At 59.8% G+C, this 20,623-nt stretch overlaps 2 protein-coding genes across 9 annotated transcripts in view; both read left to right on the top strand.

The window, feature by feature from the left end:
• Nucleotides 1-8,573, top strand: part of ABCA7 (ATP binding cassette subfamily A member 7) — a 24,985-nt gene extending 16,412 nt beyond the window's left edge. For all 4 annotated transcript variants that reach the window (XM_032252437.1, XM_032252435.1, XM_032252434.1 and 1 more), the window contains 14 exons: nt 616-793; nt 1,019-1,134; nt 1,597-1,741; nt 1,829-1,952; nt 2,329-2,458; nt 2,531-2,651; nt 2,733-2,795; nt 4,381-4,487; nt 4,770-4,911; nt 6,132-6,266; nt 6,348-6,451; nt 6,742-6,834; nt 7,924-8,164; nt 8,266-8,573. In XM_032252437.1, coding sequence (XP_032108328.1) covers nt 616-793; nt 1,019-1,134; nt 1,597-1,741; nt 1,829-1,952; nt 2,329-2,458; nt 2,531-2,651; nt 2,733-2,795; nt 4,381-4,487; nt 4,770-4,911; nt 6,132-6,266; nt 6,348-6,451; nt 6,742-6,834; nt 7,924-8,164; nt 8,266-8,427 — 1,861 coding nt within the window. In that variant the 3' untranslated portion in view covers nt 8,428-8,573. The remainder of the gene's footprint in view (nt 1-615; nt 794-1,018; nt 1,135-1,596; nt 1,742-1,828; nt 1,953-2,328; nt 2,459-2,530; nt 2,652-2,732; nt 2,796-4,380; nt 4,488-4,769; nt 4,912-6,131; nt 6,267-6,347; nt 6,452-6,741; nt 6,835-7,923; nt 8,165-8,265) is intronic.
• Nucleotides 8,574-8,693: 120 nt separating this feature from the next.
• The window catches only part of ARHGAP45 (Rho GTPase activating protein 45), a 23,824-nt gene continuing 11,894 nt past the window's right edge, over nt 8,694-20,623 (top strand). Inside the window, exons 1-10 of one of the 5 annotated variants that reach the window (XM_032252445.1) lie at nt 8,694-9,139; nt 11,362-11,692; nt 16,215-16,358; nt 16,565-16,649; nt 16,734-16,806; nt 16,988-17,054; nt 17,141-17,278; nt 17,379-17,443; nt 17,648-17,758; nt 17,833-17,913. In XM_032252445.1, the coding sequence (XP_032108336.1) occupies nt 9,002-9,139; nt 11,362-11,692; nt 16,215-16,358; nt 16,565-16,649; nt 16,734-16,806; nt 16,988-17,054; nt 17,141-17,278; nt 17,379-17,443; nt 17,648-17,758; nt 17,833-17,913 (1,233 nt within the window). In that variant the 5' untranslated portion in view covers nt 8,694-9,001. The other 4 variants (XM_032252444.1, XM_032252442.1, XM_032252443.1 and 1 more) reach the window with 4 other exon arrangements.

Here is a 20,623-nt window from a genome sequence, read left to right as displayed (position 1 = left end):
GGCTCACGCCTGTAATCCAAGCACTTTGGAGGCCAAGATAGGTGGATCACCTGAGGTCGGGAGTTCAAAACCAGCCTTTTAAGATGGTGAAACCCCATCTGAAAAACAAAAAACAACAAAGAAACAAAAAAATTAGCCATACATGGTGATGCATGCCGTAGTCCCAGCTACTTGGGAGGCTGAGGCAGGAGAATTGCTTGACACCGGAAAACGGAAGTTGCAGTGAGTCAGGATCACACCACTGCACTCCAGCCTGGCAACAGAGCAAGATTCTATCTCAAAAAATATATAAATTAATGAAATTTAAAAAAAAAATTTTTTAATGGGGAATAGAAACTGTTTCTCTGCTCCCTAAGCCTGGGAAAGGGGACCTCCTCAGGCTCAGTGGGCCCCAACCTCCCCCACCCATCCTCGTCCCAGAAACCTTTATCCTGCCTGAGACCTGTACAACCTCTGCTGCCAAGCCCTAGGCACCCTCATCCCTAAATGGCCCCCACCATCTCTGCCACTGTTGGCTACCCTGTAGACCTTTGTCCCACCAGTGGTGTGTTCAGCTTTGCTCTGAGCAACCCATGCGCCCTCACCCTACAACAGCCCTCATGCCTTCACCTCCAGGATGGCCTCCTCGGTGGATGTCCTTGTCTCCATCTGTGTGGTCTTTGCCATGTCCTTCGTCCCGGCCAGCTTCACTCTTGTCCTCATTGAGGAGCGTGTCACCCGAGCCAAGCACCTGCAGCTCATGGGGGGCCTGCCCCCCACCCTCTACTGGCTTGGCAACTTTCTCTGGGACATGGTGCGAGGGCTGTTTGGAAGGGTGGGGGCCCAGCCACTGCTTGCCACTGTCTCGTCTGGCTCCTTCTAGGCAGGGTCTTGTCCAAGATGGCCTGGGTAAAGTCTTAAGATTGTGGGAGACTTTGTGCCCTCCTACCCAAAAAGCAAGGGGGTCAGGGTGGGGAACAGGGCTGAGAGTGGCAGTCCCTACCCCTTCACACTGACAAAGTAACTATCTCCAATGCAGTGTAACTACTTGGTGCCAGCATGCATCGTGGTGCTCATCTTTCTGGCCTTCCAGCAGAGGGCATATGTGACCCCTGCCAACCTGCCTGCTCTCCTGCTGTTGCTACTACTGTATGGGTGAGGCCCCCAGTCCCTCAGGGTCTATTCTTACTGCCCCTTACTGCTTTTCCCACCAATGCTGCTGAGATAGAACTCTGCAGCAGCTCCTGTGGAAAGGATATGGAGCTCTGAAGTGATCCCATGTGTGATCCAATTCAGTGGTGTTCCAAGGTGGCCTTAAAAGCTCATCTTGTCCTGGCTCATTAATACAGGTGTAAGGCACGTCACACCTGTAATCTCAGCACTTTGTGAGGCTGAGGCAGGAGGTCTGCTTGAGGCCAGGAGTTTGAGACCAGTCTGGGCAATATAGAGAGATCCACCTCTAAAAAGAAAGAAAGAAAGAGAAAGGGAAAAACCAGTAATGTGCTTTGGGTGAAAATGTCAAAGTCTAAGGCAGAGCAGATGGGAATGGAGACTTTTATTCCTCTCAGGGCTTCTCAGTCTGAGTAGTTACTTCAGTGACTCCTATTGTCTCTTCAGCTGGTCGATCACACCACTCATGTACCCCGCCTCCTTCTTCTTCTCCGTGCCCAGCACTGCCTATGTGGTGCTCACCTGCATAAACCTCTTTATTGGCATCAATGGAAGTATGGCCACCTTTGTGCTTGAGCTGTTCTCTGATCAGGTGAGGGACCACAAAACTGAGGCTTGCGCTGGGTTGGGTCATTGGACTCAGCCCCTGACCAACATCCCTCTTCCTGCCCTTGAGCAGAAGCTGCAGGAGGTGAGCCGGATCTTGAAACAGGTCTTCCTTATCTTCCCCCACTTCTGCTTGGGCCGGGGGCTCATTGACATGGTGCGGAACCAGGCCATGGCTGATGCCTTTGAGCGCTTGGGTGAGAACTTCCTATCAGGTGGGGCCATGGCTGCAGATAGCTAGCACCATTGGAGACCTACAGTTAATTATACATATATAATTAAACAGCCCTCAGGGAGACAGCCAGGATTTGTAGGTGGCCCCAAGATTGGGCCAAGTTAGAGATACAAGAAAGCAGCCAGGAAAACTACTTCTGTCTTGGGTTATATCACAAGAGGCCTAAGGCTCTAGTTAAGGGAGGTGATAAAACTTCTATTTTCTATGTCAATTAGACGCCAGCTTAGTGGCCTATCCAATTTGTATTCCTTTCCCTTAAGAATCCAGAATGACGTGGTGGAGAGGGGGCCAGAAACCAAGCCTCTCATGGACTGAGTCCCTCCTTTCTATATCCACAGGAGACAGGCAGTTCCAGTCACCCCTGCGCTGGGAGGTGGTCGGCAAGAACCTCTTGGCCATGGTGATACAGGGGCCCCTCTTCCTTCTCTTCACGCTACTGCTGCAGCACCGGAGTCAACTGCTGTCACAGTTAGTGGGGTCTACAGAGAGGGTGGCAGGGGCCAAGGACCTACTTTAGGCCCACAAACGTTCTGTCCCCAGACCCAAGGTGAGGTCCCTGCCGCCCCTGGGAGAGGAGGATGAGGATGTAGCCCGTGAGCGAGAGCGGGTGGTCCAAGGAGCCACGCAGGGGGACGTGTTGGTGCTGAGGAACTTGACCAAGGTAGGTGTGACCAGGTCGACTGCTGTGTGGAGGGACTCCCACTGGCCCCCTCACCTTTCTGAGGGACCTGCACTCTCCCAGGTGTACCGTGGGCAGAGGATGCCAGCTGTGGACCGCTTGTGCCTGGGAATCCCCCCTGGTGAGGTGAGTCCAGAGGTGGAGGCCTAGTGCAGGGGCAGTGAGAGGCTGCCCTACTGTGTGCCCTGCCCGTCCTCCTTTGCTGAATACCTACTATGTGCCCACTGGCCTTTGTTGAGCAACTACTATGCATCCACCACCTTTTATTGGGCACCTGCTGTGTGCCAATATTTGTGCTCCTACTGTGAGCCAACAAAACCTCATTAAGCACCTACTGCATGCTTACGTCTATTGAACACACACTGTGCTTACCAAAGAGGTGTACTGAATACTTTCATGTCCATCAGTGTTTATCAAACTCCAATAGAATTTATTGAACCCCTATTGTATACATATCTATATCAAGCACTTGCTCTCAGCCAACATTTACCAGGCACCTGCTTTGTATTAGCTCACATTCAGGCACCTGCTATGCAGATTGATTTGCTGTGTGCCACTTATTGGCCACCTACTAGGGCTGGCACACATCTGCAAACACATGCTATATATTAGTACACATTGCAGTGTGTGTGTGTGTGTATTTTTTTTTTCATTTTGAGATGGAGTCTTGCTATCACCCATCCTGGAGTGCAATTGCATGATCTCAGCCCACTGCAGCCTCCACCTCCCAGGTTCAAGAGATTCTCCTGCCTCAGCCTCCCAAGTACCTGGGACCACAGGCAGGCACCACCACGCCCAGCTAATTTTTGTATTTTTTGCTTGTTTGTTTTGAGGTGGAGTCTTGCTCTGTCGCCCAGGCTGGAATGCAGTGACACATTTTGGCTCGCTGCAACCTCCGCCTCCCAGGTTCAAGCCATTCTCCTGCCTCAGCCTCCCAAGTAGCTGGGATTGCAGGAGCCTGCCACCACACCCAGCTAATTTTTGTGTTTTTAGTAGAGATGGGGTTTCACCATGTTGGCCAGGCTGATCTCGAACTCCTGACCTCAGGTGATCTGCCTGCCTCAGCCTCCCAACGTGCTGGGATTAAAGGTGTGAGCCACTGGGCCCAGCCCACAGTATATCTTTACTAAGCACCTACTTTGTGCTGGCCAAGCTCTCCACCTTGGGCTGACTGTGCATCCAGCCTAAGTGCACAGCATACCGGGAAACATATGGAATGCTCACACCCTGATAGTTGCTGAGCAGTTGCTGCATATGACCTTTATGGGGTACCCACTATATGCCAAAAACTATTCCCTGCTATGTGACAGCTTTATGCCTTGCTATGTACCAGTTTCTGGCCAGCTCCCCGGGGGCACCATCCATGGGGAAATTAGAGGTGCTGAGGCTGGGCGTGGTGGCTCACACCTGTTGCTCAAGACCAGCCTGGGCAACATAGTAAAACCTTGTCTCTACTAAAAATGCAAAAATTAGCCAGGCAGGTGCCACACACCTGTAGTCTCAGCTACTCCAGAGACAGGAGAATTGCTTAATCCCAGGAGGTGGAGGTTGCAGTGAGCCGAGATCACGCCAGTGCACTGCAGCCTAGGTGACAAAGCAAGACTCTATCTCAAAAAAATAAATAACAAATAAGAACCTCTGATAAAAATATCAGAGGTTCTGGAACTAGGGCCTGGGGTCTCACTGAGCACGTCTGTGGGCATCCCTGCAGTGTTTTGGGCTGCTGGGCGTGAACGGAGCAGGGAAAACGTCCACATTTCGCATGGTGACGGGGGACACGTTGGCCAGTGGGGGTGAGGCTGTGCTGGCAGGCCACAGGTGAGGGGCGGCAGGTGGGGTTGGGGTATGGCAGGGCGGGTCCTGATGTCCATGTTCTTCCCCACCCTTCCACTTCCGATGCTTGGACTGGGCTCACTAACCCCCACCTCCATGGGCTCTGGGACCCCTGCACCCCTCCATCCCACACAGAGACCAGGCCCCGAGACACCCCTGTCCGTTACCAGCATGGTCCTGGATGGGTGGGCCCTCAGACCCCTGTGGTAGCCACCAGTATGGTCAGGGACTAGCCAGCTCTCTGAGCCCCTGCACCCCCATACCCAGCGTGGCTCAAGAACCCAGGGCTGCGCACCTCAGCATGGGCTACTGCCCTCAATCGGATGCCATCTTCGAGCTGCTGACGGGCCGTGAGCACCTGGAGCTGTTTGCGCGCCTGCGTGGTGTCCCAGAGGCCCAAGTTGCCCAGGTGAGCCCACTCTGCCCCCACCACTCTCACCTCCCGGGGCCCACCCGACCCAGGCCATGCCCCTAAAGCCTGGTCCAATCCTGCATTCTCTTGCCTTGGCTCCACCCCTGTCCCCGCCCCCAGATCCTGCTTCCTGGTCCAATAGGGGTGTGGCTAGCCCGCCTCTGCCCCAGCCCACCAAGTTCCAACATTCTCATTGGTCCACCAACCCTTTTTTCCACTGCACGTTGCCCCTTCCACCTCGAGTGTCCCTGCCCGCTTCCTCCTCTTCCACCTCCCCCTTAGGGCTTCCCACGTTTCTTGCCGGTTCATCATCTGCTTCTCACTCTGGCCGTCACCAGTTTCCAGCCCCTTCACTGTCTCTTCCCCCTGCTTGGAGTACTCTTTGCTCTGACCCGCCCCACCCTCAGCCTGTCCCACCCTATGGCCTCTCTGGCCCCGCCCCATACCCATGCTGGCCTCGCCTACACCATGGCCCCGCCCCATACTCATTGGTCCCGCGGCATATCCATGCTAGCTCCACCCACATCCTGGCACCACCCCATACTCATGCTGGCTCCACCCACACCATAGGTCCACCCCATACTGCTCATGCTGGCTCCACCCACACCATAGCTCCACCCCCTACTAGTGCTGGCTCCACCCATACCCTGGTACCACCCCATACCAGTGCTGGCTCCACCCACACCATAGCCCCATCCCATACTAATGCTGGCCCCACCCACACCATAGCCCCACCCCCTACTAGTGCTGGCTCCACCCACACCATGGTCCCGCCCCTCACTCATTGGTCCTGCCACATATCCATGCTGGCTCCACCCACATCCTGGCCCCTCCCTATACTCATGCAGGCTCCACCCACACCATGGCCCCACCCACACCATGGCCCCACCCCATACTCAGGAGGGCTCTACCCACACCATGGCCCCACCCCATACTAGTGCTGGCTCCACCCACATTGTGGCCCCACCCCATACCAGTGCTGGCTCCACCCACATTGTGGCCCCACCCCATACCAGTGCTGGCTCCACCCACATGGCCCCGCCCCATACATGTGCTGCCCCACGACACTATGGCTCTGTGCATTCTCACGTTGCCCTACCCCATGCCCTCTGTGCCCCTGCTCCACACTCAATGCGGGCCCCGCCACACTGTGGCCCCCGCCACACTGTGGCCCAGCCCCATGCCCACTCCGGCCCCACCCCGGCCCCACCCCACAGACTGCTGGCTTGGGCCTGGCGCGCCTGGGACTCTCGTGGTACGCGGACCGGCCTGCAGGCACCTACAGCGGAGGGAACAAACGCAAGCTGGCGACGGCCGTGGCGCTGGTTGGGGACCCAGCCGTGGTGTTTCTGGTGTGTGGAGGTGGCACTTGAGTGGGATGGGGCCTGCGACAGAGGCCGGGCCTGGCTTATGAGATTTTCCCCGCTTCCCAGGACGAGCCGACCACAGGCATGGATCCCAGTGCGCGGCGCTTCCTCTGGAACAGCCTCCTGGCCGTGGTGCGGGAGGGCCGCTCCGTGATACTCACCTCGCACAGGTGGGCCGGGTGCAGAGGCCCCGGGCTGTGGTTAAGGCGATCCATACCTAGAGAGAGACCCCCAAAGCCACCGGGATGGGGGGTCCTGTTCTGTTCCTGGTGGGACGAGGGTGCCAGGCCCCGGGGCATAAGGATATGCAGAGGTGGGATGCAGCCCCGGATCGTAGCAGTCTGGGCTGGGTGGGGAGATGTCCAGTCCAGAACGGTGGCCTGGGCCTGGGGAAGTAGGCGATGTGGTGCCAGGCACAAGTAGCTCAGGCCTCACAGAGCTCGTGGGCTGGTCCCGACAGCATGGAGGAGTGTGAAGCGCTCTGCTCGCGCTTGGCCATCATGGTGAATGGGCGGTTCCGTTGCCTGGGCAGTGCGCAACATCTCAAGGGCAGGTGAGCGGGCCGGGCCTCCAGGCAGGTGCGGGATGAAGGTGGCCACGAGGTGGGCTCAGTAAAGAGGCCAGACGTAGGGACAGAGGGGAGGATAGTTTGGCTAGGCTGTAGATTGTACTTCAGGGGTGACTTAGAGGGCCAGACAGGCTGGGGTGTGCTGGGGGCGCAGGACCAGAAGGCCTGAGCCAGAGGCTCTGGGTGGATTTAGAAGACGTAATCAGGTGTGCGTTGGAGAAGGTGCAGCCAGGAGAGGTGAGAGGGGGTTGATGGGTGGAGTTAGTGGAGGGCCTGGTAAGTGGGCGGGGCCTTTGGAAAGTGGGTGGGGTTGTTTGTGTGGGCGGGGCTAGGGCGCAAGGGCGGGGCCACTTGTGCCAAAAGAGGAATCAAGTGGGGTGATAGTTTCAAGACCAGCCTGGGCAACCTAGGGAGACCCCCATTTTTTTTTTTAAGATGGGGTTTCACCGTGATGGCCAGGCTGGTCATGAACTCCTGACGTCAGGTGATCCACCCACCTCGGCCACCCAAAGTGCTGGGATTACAGGTGTGAGCCATCGCGCCCGGTCTAGGGAGACCCCTCATTTCTATTAAAAAAATGAAAAATTGGGCCGGGCGCGGTGGCTCACGCCTGTAATCCCAGCACTTTGGGAGGCCGAGACGGGTGGATCACGAGGTCAAGAGATCGAGACCATCCTAGTCAACATGGTGAAACCCCGTCTCTACTAAAAATACAAAAAATTAGCTGGGCATGGTGGCGCGTGCCTGTAATCCCAGCTACTCAGGAGGCTGAGGCAGGAGAATTGCCTGAACCCGGGAGGCGGAGGTTGCGGTGAGCCGAGATCGCGCCATTGCACTCCAGCCTGGGTAACAAGAGCGAAACTCCCTCTCAAAAAAAAAAAAAGAAAAATTAGCTGGAGTGGTGGTGTTTGTCTGTGGTCTCAGCTGCGCAGGGGACTGAGGTGACAGGATCCCTCGATGGCTAGCGCAGGTACTAGCATGGGGCGGGGCCAGAAAGTAGTAGTGGCTGCAGGGTGAGCAGAGCTAGGACCTGGGAAAGGCCCCATCTAGTAGCCCTGGTCCCACTCACTGCAGATTCGCGGCTGGACACACGCTGACCCTGCGGGTGCCCGCCGAGAAGTCCCAGTCGGCTGCGGCCTTCGTGGCGGCGGAGTTCCCTGGAGCGGAGCTGCGTGAGGCACACGGAGGCCGCCTGCGCTTCCAGCTGCCGCGGGGAGGGCGCTGCGCCCTGGGGCGAGTCTTTGGAGCGCTGGCGGCGCACGGTGCAGAGCACAGTGTGGAGGACTTTTCCGTGAGCCAGACCATGCTGGAGGAGGTGATCACGGCGCTGGGGTGGGGCTGGGGGAGGCAGGCTGGGAGCCACGCGGCCTGTGGGCTGACCGCCCCTTGTGTCCCTTCTGGGCCGCCCACTGCCAGGTATTCTTGTACTTCTCCAAGGACCAAGGGAAGGATGGGGAAGAGGACGCGGAGGAGCAGGAGGAGGCACGAGTGGGAGTGGACCCTGTGCCAGGCCTGCCTCGCCCCAAATGTATCAGCCAGTTCCTCCATGACCCCAGCACCCTGGAGACTGTGCTCTGAGCCTCCTTCCCCTTCGGGGCCGCGGGGAGGCCCCGGGACTAGCAAGGGCAGGGTAGAGTGCCCAGGAGCCTGGACTCAAGCTGCCAGAGGGGCTGGTGCCCTGGAGAAAATAAAGAGAAGGCTGTGGAGAAGCCGTGAAGGTGAAACTGTGTGCATGTGTCTCCTTGCGCCAGGCCGCACGCAGCTGCCTGCACGTGTGTCTGGATATGGTCCCTTGCACGCTGAGTGTGCACGTATGTGCCCAGTGGCCATTCATAGGACACAGGTGTGAGCGTGTCTACAGCTGACCGGACCCCCAGCTGTAAATGCCTCTGTGGCCAGCCCAGGAGTTGGGGATGCAAGTTCGGGCCTCATAAAAGCCTGGTCCCCACGTCCCTGCATGGCCACGTGGGGCTGGCGCCTAAGGGCGGTACCTGTAAGTGCCTAGCCATGAAGTGGGGATGAGGTCAGGGCTCAGGAATGTCCTGGGAAGCTTAGAGGAGCCCAGTGTCCTGGAGCACAGGCCCCCTGGCCGTGCCAGAAGCCCGCCTGACATCCAGCTGCTCCTCGCCCCCTGATCCTGGACCTCAGAGCCATGAGTCAGGGGCAAAGAGTTTTCAAGGGTCTGCTGGGCTGGGTTTGCGCTTGGACCCGGACCTGGAGAGCCGGACTTGGAGCAGGGGGCTGTGACCTTCATGTCCTGTGCCTGGGAGACCCGCCTCTCCCACCCGAGGTAGGTGGGAATGGAGTTTGGGAAAGGAGAGAGGTTGGGGTTTTGGGATTGGGGGTGGGGTTCTGAAAGGGGACATCAGGGAGACCTGGGAAGGGGGGAGAGTTTACGCGGTGGGGGGTGGGGGAAGGTAGGAGGCCGGGATCTGTCCGCCTGCAGATGCCCCTGTTCTTGGTCAGTGCTGCCTCAGGCTGTCATCAGCCACGGGTGCCTGCGTCCTGCTGCCCAGCACGTCCGGTGGTCCGGAGTCCCTGGAATGCAGCATGGGAGGCAGGGGCGGGGACCTTAGCTCAGGGCAGCGCTGAGGCCTGGGGCAACCTGATACGGCCCACAAGGCTGCCAAGACATAACCAGATGTCCTCAGCATATTCTGACGATGGTGGGGTCCACACCACAGCTTGGGGACCCCCGTGGAGGCAGCCCAGCAGTGGGTGGATGTGGGGGCTGGGGCCCACAAGGACAGGGCCAGGTAACCTAGACTGTTCTGACTCTTCCTGGACTTCCTTGCCCCCAGGGCTTCGGTTCTGGGCCTCAGTTTCCCCACCTGTCCTGATCCGGCCCACCTCATGGGGCTGCAGGAGGGGTGATGGGGTGACCCTACTCTGCCCCGCCCTGCCGGGTCTCTGCCATGCCCTAGGGTCTGCAGGGAAGGTGCTTGGAGGAGGTGGAGCTGGAGTTCGCCTTCAGGAAAAAGGGGGCTGCAGGGGCGCACTTCGGCCCGTGCGTGTGTCTGGGGTCTGAGGGGAGGCTCCGGGAGCTTGGTGGCGCCCGAGCGCATGTGGAGGTCGGTGTGTCATCATGCACACGTGTCTGCACGCCCAGCCGCGTCCGTGAGTGACGGTCAGCACCCTGCAGTCGGCCACCCTGTGCCCGCCGAGAGCCCCAGCGCCAGCCAGGGGCGCCCCGTCCCACCCCGCGAGCGGCGCCCCGTCCCACCCCGCGAGCGGCGCGGCTCTGAGCTCCGAAAGCGGAAGCGGGGGGCGCGGCCCGGGGCTGGGGCGGGGCCTGCGACCTCACCTTCGCGCCCACTCCGCGGAGCCGCAGGCCGAGGCCGGGAAGGGTCGGGGGCGAGGTCGCGCCGCCGCCTCCCCGAAGCGTTTTCCTGTCGGGGGGAGGGCCCGTCACGTGGGCCTGACAGCTGGGGAGGGGGTGGCCGGTGACAATGCGGTCCCCAGGCGGCCAGCGCCGGGAGCTGCGGCGCTGAGACCCCCGGCCCGTCCCACCCAGCCGGGCCCCTCGGGCTCCCGGCCCGGGCCCCGTCATGTTCTCCAGGAAGAAACGGGAGCTCATGAAAACCCCTTCTATCTCCAAAAAGAACCGCGCGGGAAGCCCCAGCCCGCAGCCCTCAGGGGTGAGTGGAGCCGGGGCGGAGACCTGGGGCTGACACGGGCCGCAGGGGCACAGGGACCCGCCCTGTGCTCGGGGCCCATGCTGGGGCGGCGGCTGGGGGCCCGTGCCAGCTACAGCCCCTGCCGGGTGGCACGGCAGAGAGACCGGGACCCTGGCGTTCAGCTGACGGTAGGGACCCTGGGAGTGGCGGCCGCCTCCCCCCGCTCTGTCCAGGGCTGGCTGCGGGGCCCAGGGAGCGGGAAGGGAGGGGGCCAGGGTGGGGCAGAGCTGGGTTTGGGTCGCTGCAGGTCGAGGGCTTCGGCAGCCTGGGGGCTCCAGGAGCCGTGGAGGTGGGAGGGCTGTGGCCTGGCCGTTGGGTTGAAGGTTTCCCGGGCAGCAGATCCTCATGGGGTCCAGCAGGTACTGGGGAGTGTCTCCAGGCCTGGGGTGACTACAAAGCTTGGAGGTTGGGGGTGTCTACACTGCCTGGGGCTATCCATAGGGTCCAGGGGACTACAGACCTCTAGGGTACAGACATAGTCACAGGTGTCTTTGGCCGCGTTATAGAAGCTTGAGGGGGGCTAGAGCTAGAAGGGCTGAAGACCATCCCCACCCCCACCAGGAAGTGGGGACCCCCCTCCCGCGCCTCCCCGCAGGCCCCGCCCCGGCTGTGGTTTGGGCAGGGACCGTTGTTTGTGAAAGCTCTAGGGAAGAGGATGTTGGGTAACAGGTGGGGGGGTACACTACCAAATCTCGGGCCTGTGACCTCTGGCCTTTGACCCCTGTGGGATCAAAGTGATGATGGCCCTTCACAGCCCCACTTCATTCCTGGGGAAACTGAGGCAGTGTCCAGGCTGGATAATCCCTTTAACGAGCTCCCCTCGGACCTGCCCAAGGAGCTGCCCAGGAAGGATGGGGCTGATGCTGCGATCCCTGGACCGAGCCTGGAGCCGCCTGCCGGGTCCTCTGGCGTCAAGGCCACGGGCACCCTCAAGCGGCCCACCAGCCTGAGCCGCCATGCCAGCGCAGCTGGCTTCCCGCTGTCTGGTGCCGCCTCCTGGACACTGGGCCGGAGCCACCGGAGCCCACTGACAGCTCCCAGCCCGGGCGAGCTGCCCTCTGAGGGCATCGGCCCTGATGCCGTAGAGGACATCTCCCACCTGCTGGCGGATGTGGCCCGCTTCGCCGAGGGCCTTGAGAAACTCAAGGAGTGTGTGTTGCGTGACGGTGAGAGCCACGGGGACACTGAGGCCTGGGTGGGAGGCAGAGCCAGACACGGATGTCTCCAACCCAAGAGAGGATGGAGGGAGGGACTTGGGGAGGCTCAGAAGGGAATGACAGGGAGTGCTGTGTGGAAGCGGCCATGACAGCTAAGGCTCTGAGGGATGTGTAGGAGTTTGGTAGGGGTGTTTCTGAGTGTACTCTGTCTCAGGAGGCTGCCCAATTGATTTTTTTTTTTTAAGTATCTGATGGCAATTAGGAGGGAAAAGCAGAGGAAATGTCCCATCCACAGGCTCAGAAACATGGAAACAGAGAATGCATTTGGGGGCCGAGGTGTGGGTGCGCTGGTGTAGGATGAAGGCATGATGGCAGGCAGAAGGGCAATAGGGAGCCATAGAAGGTGTTAGAGCACAGGACACATGGGGGCAGATCTGCGTTTTAGAATGAAGCAAACGGGGGGTTGGCTGAGGTCTGGGTGGAGCGAGGGTCAGGAGCCGCAGCGAGGGGAAGGATGGGGGCGTCAGGCGGCTGGAGGTGCCGGGACTCAGTGGCCTGCAGGCCGGCAGTTCCGTTTTCTCTTCCACGCGGCCGCTGACAGCTTTGCTTCCTGCCGAGTTATTTTCATCTGCTTCCTGTTTGTCCCTGGCAGCCCAGCGGGCACCTCATGTGCTGCCTTCAGCCCCAGCTCCTCCCAGAAACCACAGTGCCAGGGTCATGCCAGGCGCTCTGATCCGCTCCCTGCAGCTGCCCATTTTACAGATGATGAAACTGAGTCTCTTGTGAGGCCCTGACCATCAGCTCACCCAGCCTGGGCAGGGCAGAGCCAGGATTGGACCGCAGGTGGCCGAGTAGCCTCTGTGCCTTCAGGGCACTAGTTGGGGAAGGCCTGGTCGCTGCTGGGAGGAGTGGGAGCCCCCGGGGTTATCTGGTCCCAGAGGCGGGGGCTAGGCTGGTTTCCTGGGGAAACCCTAATCTCAGTTCCTTTCCGATCCTGGCACTTCCTTGGAGGCCTGGCCTGGGCGGGGCTCAGCTCCCAGGCTCCTGCAGGAGGTCCGAACGGGGCCACCCAGGCCGGGACACTTTCTTTGTTTTGATACAGGATCTTGCTGTGTTGCCCAGGCTGGAGTGCTGTGGTGTGATTGAGGCTGACTGTGGCCTTGAACCCTCCTGGGCTTAAGCCATCCTCCCATCTCTGCCTCCTGAGTGGCTGGGACTACAGGTGTGAGCCACTGCACCTGGCTAACTTTTTTTTTTTTTTTTTTTTTTTTTTTTTTTTTTTTTTGAGTCGGAGTGTCGCTCTGTCACCCAGGCTGGAGTGCAGTGGCATGATCTCAGCTCACTGCAATCTCCACCTCCCTGGTTCAAGCCGTTCTTCTGCCTCAGCCTCCCGAGTAGCTGTGGCTACAGGCACCTGCCGCCACGCCCGGCTCATTTTTGTATATTTAGTAGAGGCGGGTTTCACAATATTGGCCAGGCTGGTCTCAAACTCCTGACCTTGTGATCCGCCTCCCTCCGTCTCCCAAAGTGCTGGGATTACAGGCGTGAGCCACTGTGCCAGCCTAATTTTTTTTTTTTTTGACAGAATCTCACTCTGTCACCCAGGCTGGAGTGCAGGGATTAGATCTCAGTTCACTGCAACCTCCCCCTCCTGGGTTCAAGTGATTCTCCTGCCTCAGCCTTCTGAGTAGTTGTGATTACAGGCGCATGCCAGCGTGACCAGCTAATTATTTTTATTTTTTGTATTTTTAGTAGAGATGGCGTTTCACCATATTGGCCAGGCCGGTCTTGAACTCCTGACCTCAAGTGATCCACCCACCTCGGCCTCCCAAAGTGCTAGGATTACAAGCATGAGCCACTGTACCCGCCCAATTTTTGTATTTTTTGTAGGGTCGGGGTCTCCTGATGGGCAGGCTGGTCTAGAACTCCGGAGCTAAAGCTCTCTGGGAGCTACCTCCCAAAGTGCTGGAATAACAGGCCTGAGCCACCGCGCCCGGCTGGGGGCGCCTTCTGGCGCCTTGGGGCTGCCCCAGGCGGGAAGAGGCTCTGCCGCTGGGATGAGGGCTCCAGCCCAGGTGCCTCTGAGCTGCTGAGACCCTGGCGAGACCCTTCCCTTTCTAGGTCTCGGCTGACTTGTCCATAAAATGGGGCCACCATGATAGCCCCCCCGCAGGGCTGCTGAGACATGACCAGACATCCTCTGCCTGCAGTGATAGTTGTGGGGTCCACCCCGCAGCTTGGGGACCCCCGTGCATGGCCTACATGGGCGGGTTGGATACCCTGGGGCCGCCCCGAGTCTTCCGGGGCCGCCTCATTCCTGGGCTTCGGGTCTGGGCCTCAGTTTCCCAACCCGTCCTCAAGTCTCCCCACTTGGATTCGCGCCGCCCGGGCCGGGGCGGGCGAAGGGGACTTCGGGGCGGGGTTTCCCTCGCGGGGGCGGGGTCTCCAGACCGGCTGGAGCCGGTTTGGCCTCTAGCGGCCACCGGAGACCCCCATCGGTCAGCTGCCGGCCCCACGCGCTCGCGGTCTCCGCGCCCCGACGGCTGCGCCATGTGTATCTGCGGGACCGCGAACCCGGCGCTGGACGAGGGCCCCGTGCGCTGCAGGGCGGGCCCCCGAGGTGACGGGACAGGTGCGGGGCGCGGGGTCCCCCAGCCCGTCCGGGAGCACGTGGCGCTCGGGCCGTTTGCTGCCCGCGGTTGGGGAGCAGCGGCTGCCGCGCGCCGGCCCTGGCCGCGCCCATCTGGGCATCCCCGCGCTGCGCGGGGGTCGCGCTGGCCTTCGGCTTCCCGGGTTGGGGGTGCACAGGGACCGCGGGGGTCCAGGCCCCGGCTGCGCGCGCGTGGGGGGAGGCGGGCGCCCGGCGGGAAGGTCCCGGGAAGGAGCGTGGCCGGGTCCTCCTAACTGGCTTCCCCGCGTGCCTGGAGCGCAGTCCCGTGCCCGGAGTCCGCCTCGCCTCCGGCGGCAAAGACGGGCTCCGGCCGGGGGTCCGAGGCGAGGCGGCGGCCCGGGCGGCCTCCTCCCGGAGGTGACATCCCGCCGGGGTCTTCGGTGCGGAAAGGGATGGAGCAGGTTCCACTTAGCACAGGTATCCTTCGACTTACGACCTATGCAACTTACGACCATTCGACTTTACGACCACCATCGCTAGCCACGACTGCTCCGCGTCTGGCAGCGCAAACGTTGCCCAGCTGGGCGTGCGCCAGTGCGGACCAGCCTCCGGCAGCACTGCCATCTCCGCGTGCATACAGCCTACTCAACTTACGACCGAACCGCGTTACGACCGGTCTGTCGGACCCAGTCGTGTTCGTAAGTCGGGCACTCGCTGTATTTGGAGCGCCCTCCGAGCGGCACAGTCAGGCGTCAGCGCTGTCCCTCCCGCTGGCCTCAGTGTCTCCCGCGAATCCCGCGGGTTTGCTTCCGCCCGGCGGGGTGTGCCTGGCTCTGGTTAGTTCTCCCGCACGCTCGGCTTGTTTCTTTTTTTTTTTCTTTTTTGTTGTCACCCAGGCTGGAGTGCAGGGGCGCGATCTCGGCTCACTGCAACCTCCGCCTCCCGGGTTCAAGCGATACTCCTGCCTCAGCCTCCCCAGTAGCCAGGATTACAGGGGAGCACCACCCGCCCCAGCTAATTGTTCCATTTTTAGTAGAGGCAGGGTTTTACTATGTTGGCCTGGCTGGCCTTGAACTCCTGACCTCAAGTGATCTGCCCACCTCGGCCTCCGAAAGTGCTGGGATTGCGGCGCTTGGCCCTCTCTGCTTTTTTCTTCTTCCAGTTGAGAACGTTTGATGAGGGCATTTACCTTTTTGTTCTTTGTTACAGACACAGGGTCTCACTATATTGCTCAGGCTGGTCTTGAATTCCTGGGGTCAAGTCATCCTCCTGCCTCAGCCTCCCAAAGTGCTGGGGCCGCAGGTGTGAGCCACTGTGGCTGGCTGACGAGGGCAGTGAAAGCCAGGTTCCAACAGTCAGAGCTGACCACCACCCTCCTCTGCTCTAACACCTTCTGTGGCTCCCTCCTGCCCTGGAGATAAAGCCAGGCAGGATCCCTCTGCCAGACATTCTCATGCCTTCCAAGCTAGCGTAGAGGAAAAAGCTGTGTGATTGTTGAGAAATGGCTTCCCATCACTATGCCTCAGTTTCTTCCCCCAGGCAGGAAGGGCAGAGAGAGAGACCTAGACAAGGCTTTGAGCAGTCCTGAGGGCTTAGGGCAAGGGAGGGTTTGCCTGGTGGGCTGCCTGGAGAAGGGGGCTGCAGGACAAGAGGCAGTTTGCTTTCTGGAGGGACAGGAAGAGCGTTCTGAGCAGCAGAGTACTGAGGCCAAGGTCTGGCCTTTGATGACCTGGCCGGCAGCCCAGAGAGGGACACTGCCCTATCTGAGGTCTCAAAGTGAGCCCCAGGCATCTGCCCTCTGCCACCTCTGCCTCAGTTTCCCCATCTGGGAACAGGGGCTCCAAAGAGGAGGGAGGAGGTGGACAGACCTTCCCTGGAACTGGGCCCCACCCCACTGCTCACGCCCACTCTGCCCAGCAGACCTCCTTGAGGCTCGCCGCCCACTGGCCCACGAGTGCCTGGGTGAGGCCCTGCGTGTCATGCGTCAGGTCATCTCCAAGTACCCACTGCTGAACACCGTGGAGACGCTCACAGCAGCCGGCACCCTCATTGCCAAAGTCAAAGGTCAGCCTGCCGGAACAGGGCTCTTTGCCTGGAAGGGCGTCCTGGAGGTGGGCTTGTTTAAAGTGGGTTTTGAAGGATGCATAGGAGTTTGATAGGCACAGCAGCTCCGTGCTGCTCCCCCTGGGTTAAGGGCTCCCATCAGTTCTTGCAGGGATGGTCACCTCCCAGGGTGGGCCCACTTCCTTGTCCTTGTGTCTGCCCCCCAGCCTTCCATTACGAGTGTAACAATGATCTGGAGAAACAGGAGTTTGAGAAGGCCCTGGAGACGATTGCGGTGGCCTTCAGCAGCACGTGAGCTCGGGCGCCTGCGGGGCGGAGTGAGGGAGTGTGGGGGGCCCCGGTATCCCTCGATGGTGACCCCCCCCGGCCCTGCAGAGTGTCCGAGTTCCTCATGGGTGAAGTGGACAGCAGCACCCTCCTCGCAGTGCCTCCCGGGGACTCGAGCCAGGTGAGCGGGGTGGGCCGGGACCACCTGTGTCCAGGTTCTGGAGGCCCGCTGGGTTCAGGTCTGCAGGGCTTGGCCAGTCACCCTGCTTCCCCTGCGCACCTTGGTCTCCCTGTGTGTCCAGGGTAGTGGGTGGCAGCCATCCCCCCCAGTGGCTGGTCTGACCTGCGTCTCCATCCTACAGTCCATGGAAAGCCTGTATGGACCGGGGAGTGAGGGCACCCCTCCCGGCCTTGAGGAATGCGACGCTGGTAAGCCCCACCCAGCGGCAGGCAGGCATTTGAGGGGTGGGCAGTTGCGGGGTTGGGCCAGGCTGAGCAGGCCTGGTCCCCTGCAGGCTGCCTGCCCGCCGAGGAAGTGGATGTGCTGCTGCAGCGCTGTGAGGGGGGCGTGGACGCCGCACTGCTGTATGCTAAGAACATGGCGAAGTACATGAAGGACCTCATCAGCTACCTGGAGAAGCGGACCACGCTGGGTGAGAGCTGGGGGTCCCAGCAGGGCGGGCCTGGAGGGGGGCTTCTGGGTGAGCTGGGAAGGCCTTGTCCCGGCTTCTCACACCCCTCCCTGGCCTACAGAGATGGAGTTTGCCAAGGGCCTGCAGAAGATCGTTCACAACTGCAGACAGAGCGTCATGCAGGAGGTGGGGGTCCCGTGGGCATGGGGTGGGGGTCCCTAGGTCCGGTTGTGAGTCTCAGCCCCATTTTAAGGGCCCAGGGGCCAAGGCCAGGGGCTTCGCCTCTGTACTAATGGGGGTGGCCGCAGGGACCAGGGAGGTGGTGGCTGGGGTGCTGGGGCCGCCCTGCCTCCATCCCTCCCCACCCAGTGACCCTGCCCCCACCCACAGCCGCACATGCCGCTGCTGTCCATCTACTCGCTGGCCCTGGAGCAAGACCTGGAGTTCGGCCACGGCATGGTGCAGGCCGTGGGCACCTTGCAGACCCAGACCTTCATGCAGGTGGGTGGTGCCTGAGAGGGCGGGCTGGGCGGGGGTGTCTCCAGGGTACCCGCTCACAGCCCCTCTTGCCCCAGCCCCTGACCCTGCGGCGGCTTGAACATGAGAAGCGCAGGAAGGAGATCAAGGAGGCCTGGCACCGCGCCCAGAGGAAGCTGGTGAGGGAGGCAGGCGGGAGCGGGCTGGAGGGGGGGAAGCGGGGGAGGAGATGGGAGTGGGGAGGGGGCGGGAAGGGGGGAGGGGGCGGGAGGGGGGAGGGGGCGGGCGGGGCCTCAGCGCAGGCGCAGTCCCAGCCCCATAGCGGGGACCCTGCACCCAGCTGTGCGCAAGCCCCGGCCTCCTGCGCATGCGCGGCCGTGTGGTCCCAGCCGCTCCAGCTCCATCGCCCCAGCTCTGCCTGGGAGGACCCAGGACCCCGGGGTGCACTCTGTTCCTGCAGAAGTGGGGAGAAGCCGTGCCTGCCTCGGTTGTGAGCAGCAGGCCCCCGGGCTGGAGGGAGACTGATCCTCCCTCAGGACCCCTGAAGGCTCCATGTTCTGCCTGCATTCCTTTTTTTTTTTGAGATGGAGTCTTGCTGTGTTGCCCAGGCTGGAGTGCAACGGCGCCATCTCGGCTCACTGCAACCTCCGCCTCCCGGGTTCAAACAATTCTGTCCTAGATTCCCTAGCAGCTAGGGTTACGGGAGCCTTCCACCACACCTGGCTAATTTTTGTATTTTTAGTGGAGACGGGGTTTCGCCATAGTGGTGAGGCCGGCCTTGAACTCCTGACGTCAGTTGGGTTTTTTCAAAGACACCGGCGCTTTTTTTTCTTCTTCTTTTTTACTTTTTCTTTTTTCTTTTTTTTTTTGAGATAGGGTCTCGCTCTGTCGCCCAGGCTTGAGTACAGTGATGCAGTCATACCGCACTGCAGACTTGACTTCCTGGGTCCAAATGACCCTCTCACCTCAGCCTCCTGAGGTGCTGGATCTGCAGGCACCAGCCATCATACCCGGCTAATTTTTCGTGCACTCACTATGCTGCCCGGTTTTTGTTTGTTTGCAGCTTATGTTAACAGGGTCTGGTGAAATGCACCCTCCCAGATCCTTCCACCACATACCAGCAAACCAACAACCACCCACTTTTGTGCACGTGAGGACAGCTCACCTCCTACCCTGTTCTGCTCCTGATTTCTATCCTCACCTCTGTATAGAGAGGCTCACCCCATATCAGTCAACATGAAGCAGCCTGGACCCCTTTGTTCCGCGGTGCGGGGCTCAGCTGGGGAGGTTGAGTAGGTGATTTCCTGGACCTTTAGGGTGTGGCTGAGCTCTTGCTGTTACAAACACCATTGCTATGACAAGCGTGTGGCCCTGTCTCAAGGATGCCTGAGGGTTTATCTGGGATCAGTGCCCAAAATGGAACTGCTGGGTCAAGGGGCATGCGTGCACAAGCCACCTTGCCAGGACACAGCAGTGCTTTTCCTGTTTGGTGAACGCTCATTTCCTATCCTTTGCCTACTTTGCATTGGACAGTGGCTTATTGATTTGTTAGAGCTTTTTACATATTAGAGAACTTAGGCCTTAATCATATGAGTTTTAGACTCCTGACATCCTCTTCCGACATTTATTGTTTGACTTTTGATTTTACCTGTGGCCTATTTTGCCAGGTAGAAACCCGTGATTGTTAGTAGTGATGATTGTTAGTAGTAGCCTTTTTTTTTCCAATTGAGAAGGAGTCTTGCTCTGTTTCTCAGGCTGGAGTGCAATGGCTCGATCTTAGCTTACTGCAACCTCTGCCTCCTGGGTTCAAGTAGTTCTCAGGCACCCACCACCACAGCTGCTAACTTTTGTGTTTTTAGTAGAGACAGGGTTTCACCACGTTGGCCAGGCTGGTCTCAAACTCCTGACATCAAGTAATCCACCCACCTCGGCCTCCCAAAGCGCTGGGATTACAGGCGTGAGCCACTGTGCCGGGCCAAATTTTTACCTTGTTGGTAGAGATGGGGTTACACCATGTTGGCCAGGCTGATCGAGTAGCTAGGACCACAGGTATGCGTCACCACGCCCAGCTAATTTTTTTTTTTTTTTTTTTGGTAGGGATGGGGTTTCACTATGTTGGCCAGGCTGGTCTTGAACTCCTGGCCTCAATCAATCCTCCTGCCTCGGCCTCCCAAAGCACTAGGATTACAGGCATGAGGCTGGCCATCTCCTAGTCATTGGATGGGTCCGTTTGCTTATGTGTGAATCTGATGGTGCAGGTTGTGAGGTGTGGCCCCCGAGCCCACAGGTCTTTGACTAACTGCTCTTCCTGCCAACCTGTGGGTGCGTGGCTTCCTGCCTGGGCGGCTTCTCTGTTCCCGTCTGTGAGGAGAGAAGTGAAAGCAACAGAGCCTGGAGATGCTGGCCTGCTCCCGTGGGGGATGGTGTGGGTGTCTGCGGAGGCTGCCGTATGTGCCTCTGTTGGGAGCTCAGCTGTGCCTCAGCTTCCCAGGTTGCAGAGCAGGCTCACGAGACTCCCATTCCTCCAAGGGTCCCCTTGCTGGTGCTTCCACAGAGCCTCGCTCTGTCGCCCAGGCTGGAGCGCAGTGGCCCCATCTCTGCTCACTGCAATCTCCGCCTCCCAGGTTCAAGCGACACTCCTGCCTCAGCCTCCTGAGCAGCTGGGAGCTGGGATTACAGACGCACACTACCACACCCAGCTAACTTTTGTAGTTTTAGAGACAAGGTTTCACCAGGGTGGCCAGGCCGGTCTTGAACTCCTGATCTCATGACCCGAGGGCTTCAGCCTCCCAAAGTGCTGGGATTACAGGCATTTGCCACCGGGCTCAGCCTTTCTTTTTTTTTTTTTTTTTTTTTTTTTGGTTTTTCCCTTTTTTTTCCCCGGGTGGG

The sequence above is a fragment of the Sapajus apella genome, unplaced genomic scaffold (assembly GCF_009761245.1).
Source record: "Sapajus apella isolate SASKATOON/1434 unplaced genomic scaffold, GSC_monkey_1.0 scaffold77, whole genome shotgun sequence".
Lineage (NCBI taxonomy): Eukaryota > Metazoa > Chordata > Mammalia > Primates > Cebidae > Sapajus > Sapajus apella.
This window is presented reverse-complemented; position numbering and strand designations above follow the sequence as displayed.